We start from the raw sequence: 8,884 nt of genomic DNA, 5'->3' as shown, positions 1-8,884 counted from the left end.
GGTAACAACCAGTGGCGTTGAGAGAGAGGTGTGAGCGCAGTTTATGGCTGGTGGACGAGAGGTGGTGAAAGGCTAGCTTAGGGTTGAGGGGAGGTGGTGAAGGCTAGAAGGGATGGGAGTGGGTGGAAGGCTATTATGGGGACTGGTAGAGGGAGGTGGTGAGGCTAGCTTATGGAGCGCGTGAGGAGGGGGTGAAGGCTAGCTTATGGGACACGAAGGCGATGGAGGAGTGGGTGAAGCTAGTTTATGGGATTGTGGAGAGTGGTGAAGGCTAGCTTATGGGACGGTGAGGGGAGGTGGTGAAGTAGCTTATGGGGGCTGGTGGGGATGCGGTGAAGGCGCTTATGGGGGCTGGTGAGGAGAGGTGGGTGACTAGCTTATGGGGCTGGTGAGAGGTGGGAATTGAACACCGTGTGAAACAGTGTGAACAGGGTTTTCTAGACTTTCGACATCAAGCATCACTCCTGTTCTCAACATAACAGAGCTGAAAACTATTCTACACACACACACACCACACACACACACACCACACACAACACACACACACACACACACACACCACACACAACACATTAATAATGTTTAAGTATTCTATTCCTAGCCCATTTGTGTAAAGCTGACTCCATCACATGTTCTAACCTGCTGTCTTCTCATCTCTCTGTCTCTCTCTCCACCCTCAATATCTCTTGTTGCTCCCCTCTCTCTCTCACTTAGCATATCTCTCTCTCTCTCTCTCTCTCTCTCTCTCCCTCTCTCTCTTCTTTCTCTCTCTTCTTTCTCTCTTTCTCTCTCCTTTCTCTCTTAGCCTCTCTCTCTTCTTTCTCTCTTAGCCTCCCTCTCTCTCTTCTTTCTCTCTCTTATCCTCTATCTTCTTTCTCTCTCTTAGCCTCTCTCTCTTAGCCTCTCTCTCTCTCTCTCTCTCTCCTCTATCTCTCTTTCTCTCTCTCTCTCTCTCTCTGTTCCCCTTTTCTCTGAGGCAGATTGTTTCTTCAGCTTGTAACCTCGGTGACAATGGATTTGCAGTGTGTGTGTATTTGAGTGATGGGCTTTTCTCTCGTCCCCCATCTCTTCTCTCCTCCCCCATCTCTTCTCTCGTCCCCCATCTCTTCCGATACACAGAGCTGAATACACAGAGCATTTCTTCTAGTCCGTCTGTCTGTCTGTCTGTCTCTCTGTATCTGTCTCTCTCTCTCTCTGTGTGTGTGTGTGTGTGTTGGGATGAAATGTTAAGATGATGTGTATTCTGTCTAGGGTTGAAACACTAGAGGCGATCACTCGTCAGAGAGGATCAAACTCACCAGGCTGCACACGGAGATGTCTGTGGGAGAAAGGATCCTTTTCAACTGTGCAGAGGCTCACTATGATTGTGAGCACACGCACGCACACACACACACATGCTCTAGCAGTGGGATCATGGTGAACTTGTCTGGTCTCAACCCTGGATTGAACCTGTGAGATTCAATTCTATGCGATTCAATTCAATAGATCTGTATTGTCCCAAAGGCAATGACGCACAGTAAAGCATACACTGTACATCGTACATACAAAATAAAATGACATGGTTGAGCCCCATATGGCACCCTGTTATTCCCTATATGCTGCACTATCAATGGGCTCTGGTCAAAAGTAGTGCACTACATATGTAATAGGGTGCCATTTGGGATGCAGCCAATATGTAGCAGAGGAGGTTTAAAGGTTAAAGACATTATAAATAGGATGTGATGTGAGAGAACATGAAATAACATGTCCTCTTCTGTATGTGGTGGAAGCATCCCATCAAGAAGCAGAAACACATCATACTGAGGCTTTTTTAGGCAAAGAGATCTGGGTTTGGGTAGTCCTACCTTTGTAAGGTGTGAGTCATTTAAATAACATCCTACCTTTAAGGGACAGGCCAGTGTCAACTGAGTTAGCCATTCACTGTAACATGTATATATTACTCTGTAGATGTCACACCCTGATCTGTTTCACCTGTCTTTGGGATTGTCTCCACCCCCCTCCAGGTGTCGCCCATCTTCCCCATTATCCCCTGTGTATTTATACCTGTGTTCTCTGTTTGTCTGTTGCCAGTTCGTCTTGTTTGTCAAGCCAACCAGCGTTTTTGTGTCAGCTCCAGTCTCTCTTTTCTCATCCTCCTGGTGTCAACCTATCACGAGTGTTGTGTGATCAACTATTGAAGTGTGGAATACATAAGTGTGGAGAAAACACAGGCATCAAGGCAGCCTCTCGGGCTAGGACCTCTCAACATTGTTCTCACCAAAGAGAAAGACGGTTCTGGACTCGTACATGAAAACATTTGCAGCCTGACAATGGAAGGAAGAGATGGAGAAATTTGAGACTCTATCTGATTGATGGAAACAATAGTTCCATCCGTGACGTCACAGAGAAACACCATAACAGTATTCTCTGGATGACCCGGCCAGAGAAGGAACAGAGACTTAATATTCTCAGACAGAATTAGCCAGAGGGATACTAGGAGTATGAGGAGAGTAGCTCTTTTTCTCTCTCGCTCTGAGCAGCTGTGTAATTAGTTCAAATCAGGCTCTTTCTCTGCAAGGGGTCTGTTGAGTCAACTTCCAACTCCCTAATTAGACCGCTCCGGATCTGATAGTATGGTTTCATAATATTCTCTCTCTTTCACACCCTCTCTCTACACCCCCCTTTCTCTTACTCTCTGTGTTTCATAATCTCTCGAAGAGTCCCAAAACCCAGTGGAGATACGATCAGCCCCCATGCGAGCTCTCACAGTCTCACGTCAGAATTACACCTTCATCCATGTTTCTCAAACTTCAAATGTCAACGTTGTGAAGTGTTTAAGTTCAGGCATTTTTCTCCCAATTGGTTAAGGTTAGGCATTAACTCTGAATGGTTAAGGTTAGGCATTAACTCTGAATGGTTAAGGTTAGGGTTAAGGTTTGGTATGGACTTAAAACAAAAATCACAAAACAACTTTCTATCGCTGGATTCAAACTTACAACATTTGGAATCAGAGGTAGACGCTTACATCCATCCGCCATCCCCGTCCACTCCGCCATCCCCGTCCACTCCGCCTTCCCCGTCCACTCCGCCATCCCCATCCCGTCCACTCCGCCTTCCCCGTCCACTTCCGCCTTCCCCGTCCATCCGCCACCGGTCCACTCCGCATCCCCGTCCCCGTCCCGTCCACTCCGCCTTCCCCGTCCACTCCGCCTTCCCCGTCCACTCGCCACCCGTCCACTCCGCCATCCCCGTCCCAGTCCACTCCGCCGTCCCCGTTCCCCGTCCACTCCGCCATCCCCGTCCACTCGCCATCCCCGTCCACTCCCGCCATCCCGTCCCCTCCGTCCCATTCCCCCGGTCCCGTCCACGCCTTCCCCGTCCACGTCCGCCATCCCCGTCCACTCCGCATCCCCGTCCACTCCGCCTCCGTCCCCGTCCCCCGCTCCACTTTCCCGCCATCCCCGTCCACTCCGCCTCCCCGTCCCCCACTCCGCCATCCCCGTCCCCGTCCACTCCGCCATCCCCGTCCCGCCACGATCCCCGTCCACTCCCCGTCCACTCGCCATCCCCGTCCACTCCGCCATCCCCGTCCACTCCGCCATCCCCGTCCACCTCGCCTTCCCCGTCCACTCCGCCATCCCCGTCCCCGTCCACTCCGCCATCCCGTCCCGTCCACCCGCCATCCCCGTCCACTCCGCCATCCCCGTCCACTCCGCCATCCCGTCCACTCCGCCATCCCTCGTCTCACTCCGCCTCCCACTCCGCCATCCCCGTCCCCGTCCACTCCGCCTTCCCCATCCCCGTCCACTCCGCCATCCCCGTCCACTCCGCCTCCCCGTCCACTCCGCCATCCCGCCGTCCACTCCGCCATCCCGTCCACTCCGCCATTCCCGTCCACATCCGCCATCCCCGTCCCCGTCCACTCCGCCATCCCCGTCCCCGTCCACTCCGCCTTCCCCGTCCCACTCCGCCCTCCCCGTCCACTCCGCCATCCCCGTCCCCGTCCACTCCGCCATCCCCGTCACTCCGCCAATCCCGTCCACTCGATCCGCCATCGCCGTCCACTCCGCCATCCTGTCCCCGTCCACTCCGCCTCCTCCACCCGTCACACTCCGCCTTCCCCATCCGCCGTCCCCACTCCGCCATTCCCGTCCACTCCGCATCCCCGTCCCCATCCCCGTCCACTCCGCCATCCCCGTCCTCGCACATCCCCGTCCACTCCCGCGATCCCCGTCCCCGTCCACTCCGCCTTCCCGTCCACTCTGCCTTCCCCGTCCACTCCGCCTTCCCCGTCCACTCCCGCCATCCCCGTCCCCGTCCACTCCGCCATCCCCATCCCGTCCACTCCGCCATCCCCCGTCCCTCCGCCTTCCCCGTCCACTCCGCCATCCCCGTCCCCGTCCACTCTGCCATGCCCCGTCCACTCCGCCTTCCCCGTCCACTCCGCCATCCCCGTCCCCGTCCACTCTCCTTCCCGTCACTCCGCCTTCCCGTCCATCGCCATCCCCGTCCGCCACTCCGCCATCCCCGTCCCCGTCCACTCCGCCTTCCCCGTTCCACCTGTTCCGCCTCCCCGTCCACTCCGCCATCCCGTCCCTCGTCCCTCCGTCCACTCCGCCTTCCCCGTCCACTCGCCATCCCCGTCACTCCGCCATCCCCGTCTCACCCGCCATCCCAAGCCCCCGTCCACTCCGCCATCCCCGTCCACTCCGCCATCCCCGTCCCGTCCACTCCGCCGTTCCCGTCCACTCCGCCTTCCCCGTCCACTCCGCCGTCCCCGTCCACTCCGCCTCCCCGTACACTCCGCAATCCCCGTCCACTCCGCCATCCCCGTCCACTCCGCCTTCCCCGTCCACTCCGCCTTCCCCGTCCACTCCGCCACCCGTCCCCGTCCACTCCGCCATCCCCGTCCCCGTCCACTCCGCCTTCCCCATCCCCGTCCACTCCGCCATCCCGTCCACCTCCGCCATCGTCCACTCCGCCTTCCCCGCCACTCCGCCATCCCGTCCACTCCGCTTCCCGTCACTCCGCCATCCCCGTCCACTCCGCCATCCCCGTCCACTCCGCCGATCCCCGTCCCCGCCCACTCCGCTTCCCCGTCCACTCTGCCATTCCCTCCACTCCGCCTTCCCCGTCCACTCCGCCATCCCCGTCCCCGTCCACTCCGCCATCCCCATCCCCGTCCACTCCGCCATCCCCGTCACTCGCGCATCCCCGTCCACTCCGCCTTCCCCGTCCACTCCGCCATCCCCGTCCCCGTCCAACTCTGCCATCCCCGTCCACTCCGCCTTCCCCGTCCACTCCGCCATCCCGTCCCCGTCCACTCTGCCTTCCCGTCCACTCCGCCTTCCCCGTCACTCCGCCATCCCCGTCCCCGTCCACTCCGCTTCCCCGTCCACTCCGCCTCCCCGTCCACTCCGCATCCCGCGTCCACTCCGCCATCCCGTCCCCGTCCACTCCGCCTTCCCCGTCCACTCCGCCATCCCCGTCCACTCCGCCATCCCCGTCCACTCGCCATCCCCGTCCCCGTCCACTCCGCCATCCCGTCCACTCCCCATCCGTCCCCGTCCACTCCGCCATCCCCGTCCACTCCGCCATCCCGCCACTCGCCATCCCAAGCCCCGTCCACTCCGCCATCCCCGTCCACTCCGCCATCCCCGTCCCCGTCCACTCCGCCGTTCCCGTCCACTCCGCCTTCCCCGTCCACTCCGCCGTCCCCGTCCACTCCGCCTTCCCCGTACACTCCGCAATCCCTCCCGCCCTCCCGCCACTCCGCCTTCCCGTCCACTCCGCCTTCCCCGTCCACTCCGCCATCCCCGTCCCCGTCCACTCCGCCATCCTCCGTCCACTCCGCCATCCCCGTCCCGTCCACTCCGCCTTCCCGTCCACTCTGCCATCCCCGTCCACTCCGCCGTCCACTCCGCCGTCCCCGTTCCACTCCGCCGTCCCCGTCCACTCCGCCATCCCGTCCCCGTCCACTCCGCCGTCCCCGTCCACTCCGCCTTCCCCGTCCACTCCGCCATCCCCGTCCACTCCCGCCGTCCCCCGTCCACTCCGCCATCCCCGTCCATCCGCCTTCCCCGTCCACTCCGCCATCCCCGTCCACTCCGCCCCCTGTCCACTCGCCATCCCCATCCCGTCCACTCCGCCCATCCCGTCCCACTCCGCCATCCCCGTCCACTCCGCCATCCCCGTCCACTCCGCCATCCCCGTCCCCGTCCACTCCGCCATCCCGTCCACTCCGCCATCCCCGTCCACTCCGCCATCCCCGTCCACTCCGCCATCCCCGTCCCCTCCGCCATCCCCATCCCCGTCCACTCCGCCATCCACCGTCCACTCCGCCATCCCCGTCCCTCGCCATCCCCATCCCCAGTCCACTCCGCCATCCCCGTCCACTCCGCCATCCCCGCCACTCCCCATCCCGCCCACTCCGCCTTCCCTGTCCACTCCGCCTTCCCTGTCCACTCCGCCATAGCAAACCGAAACCTACTTGAAGGTAACGTCATCTCCCAACGTCCTCAGACATGGATGGACGCCTAATACTGACTTGTATCACAGGTGACCTGGCTGGACATACTGCAGGCTGTTTGGAGTATAGATGTACTTCTTTACTCCAGATGGAACACAGAGGGAGGTATGATACAGCATGTACCCCAAATCTCTCCACACACACACACACACACACACACACACACACACCACACACACACACACACCACGATAATACATCCGGAGCACGGCTAGTATCAGAACCCAAATCTCTTGCTGCCAGGATAAAGAATAAAGCACTGATTGTTCAATGAAACACACCTGTTCTCAACAACACACACACACACCACACACACACACACACACACACACACACACACACACACACACACACACACACACAACACACACACACACACACACACACACACACACACACACACACACACACTGTTCACTGTAGCAGCTTTGAAGAAACAGATCAAAGTGTCTGCCCTAATGACAGCACTTAAAAGAACACAAAGACTCTTTCTTCACTTCTTTCCAACTTCTATGAGGTATGGATCCAATACCTCTACGTGGGGATAACTGGGGTGGTCCGGAGGTGGGGATAACTGGGGTGGTCCGGAGGTGAGGATAGCTGGGTGGTCCGGAGGTGGGGTTAACTGGGGGTGGTCCGGAGGTGGGGATAGCTGGGGGGTGGTCCGGAGGTGGGGATAGCTGGGGGTGTGTCCGGAGGTGGGGATAGCTGGGTGGTCCGGAGGTGGGGATAGCTGGTGGGTGTCCGGAGGTGGGATAGCTGGGGGTGGTCCGGAGGTGGGGATAGCTGGGTGGTCCGGAGGTGGGGATAGCTGGGGGTGGTCCGGAGGTGGGGATAGCTGGGTGGTCCGGAGGTGGGGATAGCTGGGGGGTGGTCCGGAGGTGGGGATAGCTGGGGGGTGGTCCGGAGGTGGGGATAGCTGGGGTGGTCAGGAGTTGGGGATAGCTGGGGGGTGGTCCGGAGGTGGGGGATAGCTGGGTGGTCCGGAGGTGGGGATAGCTGGGGGGTGGTCCGGAGGTGGGGATAGCTGGGGGGTGGTCTGGAGTTGGGGATAGCTGGGGGGTGGTCAGGAGGTGGGGATAGCTGGGGGGTGGTCGGAGGTGGGGATAGCTGGGGGTGGTCAGGAGGTGGGATAGCTGGGGGTGGTACGGAGGTGAGGATAGCTGGGAGGTGGTACGGCGGTGAGGATAGCTGGGGGGGTGGTACAGAAGGTGAGGATAGCTGGGGGGTGGTACAGAGGTGAGGATAGCTGGGGGGTGGTACAGAGGTGAGGGATAGCTGGGGGTGGTACAGAGGTGAGGATAGCTGGGGGGTGGTACAGAGGTGAGGATAGCTGGATAGCTGCATTTTGCCCTTTTCAAACACCTGAAACAGCTTTTTCCTGCAATGAGCCATAATCATTATGCTTCATTCTATGTAAAAAATGATGTATATTTTTCTTCATATCTCAGCATATCTTTTGAGCTATCTGTATCCTTTTGACTGGTGGTTATTTTTTAAAGAAACTAAATATRCTTCTCTGCTAAAATCCGGGTAAAAGATGGAAAGGAATGTGAGTCTTATTCAGTACATTTAGTAATTGCTTGCTTTTCTAAAGTCGACCAATCTTGCCAGCAGGCATGCCAGCTAAGATAGTTAGACAAGTTCCTCTAGCTTGGTTGATAGATTGATATGTCTTCTTGGTAGCTAGTTATGAGATTGGGAGATGGGGAACCTATCTGGGCTAGCTAAAGCCAACCTTATAAAATTGCTATAGGTGGCTAGTAGCATTACAAAGAAACAACAACAACAATATATATATATAAAGCAGGACAAATCTGAAGGGGCACGTGCCCATGTGCCCCCTTTGGGTATGCCTCTGCCTCTTCTCATCCAGTTCCTTTTATGTCCCATTTCATCCTGCATCTATACTGAGCTCATTTGTGTACACTGATCTTTTTTTCTTTTGTTCAATGGAATCTCTCCGTTTGGCTCCTGATTTCACACTGAACCGCACGTCAATCACACAGATTAGGAGAGGAGGGTAGGGATGAATTCAGACTGGGGAATTTTCACAGCTAGAAGAGTCTGAGTTCAGGTGCTTTGAATTGCTTGTTTTGTGGTGAATGCAGTGATCAGTCTGCTCCTACCAGGCTGTGAATGTGCAACACGGTCTCTATATGGCATTGGAAAATACAAACAAAATGACATTCCTTCACGTTATTACCTCAATTGACTGGTGATTGACATCACAGTCCTGCCTTCCACCTTGGATGGAAACAAAGTGATCGACTGATATGCAGTAAAATAAAACTGGGATTATCATAAACTATGTGACTTCCTTTACTTGTTAAAGTTTATGGTATGATCTGTTAGTCTTCAACTCGTTGACTCACC

The 8,884-nt window shown here is 57.2% G+C and overlaps 3 protein-coding genes across 3 annotated transcripts; 1 reads left to right on the top strand and 2 right to left on the bottom strand.

Annotated features, from left to right (window-relative positions):
* Nucleotides 1-3,723: 3,723 nt before the first annotated feature.
* LOC139025114 (uncharacterized) lies at nucleotides 3,724-4,188 on the bottom strand. Its single transcript, XM_070440168.1, has one exon. It carries the CDS (start codon nucleotides 4,186-4,188, stop codon nucleotides 3,724-3,726), a length of 465 nt encoding a protein of 154 aa, XP_070296269.1.
* LOC139025113 (uncharacterized) lies at nucleotides 4,188-6,454 on the top strand (the record flags this gene model as incomplete). Its single annotated transcript, XM_070440167.1, has 2 exons — nucleotides 4,188-4,471; nucleotides 4,516-6,454. Coding segments are annotated over 2 exons (2,223 nt in total), but the record flags the coding sequence as incomplete, so codon positions are not given.
* A 675-nt stretch (nucleotides 6,455-7,129) lies between these two features.
* Nucleotides 7,130-7,903, bottom strand: LOC139025112 (uncharacterized). The gene has a single exon (XM_070440166.1). The coding sequence runs from the start codon at nucleotides 7,901-7,903 to the stop codon at nucleotides 7,130-7,132; it is 774 nt and encodes a 257-aa protein (XP_070296267.1).
* Nucleotides 7,904-8,884: the final 981 nt, after the last annotated feature.

The sequence above is a fragment of the Salvelinus sp. IW2-2015 genome, unplaced genomic scaffold, assembly GCF_002910315.2.
Source record: "Salvelinus sp. IW2-2015 unplaced genomic scaffold, ASM291031v2 Un_scaffold2275, whole genome shotgun sequence".
NCBI classification, from domain to species: Eukaryota; Metazoa; Chordata; class Actinopteri; order Salmoniformes; family Salmonidae; genus Salvelinus; species Salvelinus sp. IW2-2015.
The sequence above is the reverse complement of the archived record's forward strand: the minus strand, read 5'-3'. Positions and strand labels throughout refer to the sequence as shown.

What these genes read in the sequence shown, in the direction of transcription:
- LOC139025114 (XM_070440168.1), bottom strand. Translation starts at nt 4,188, where the DNA reads ATGTGCGAGGACGGGGATGGCGGAGTGGACGGGGATGGGGACGGGGAT.
- LOC139025112 (XM_070440166.1), bottom strand. Translation starts at nt 7,903, where the DNA reads ATGGCTCATTGCAGGAAAAAGCTGTTTCAGGTGTTTGAAAAGGGCAAA.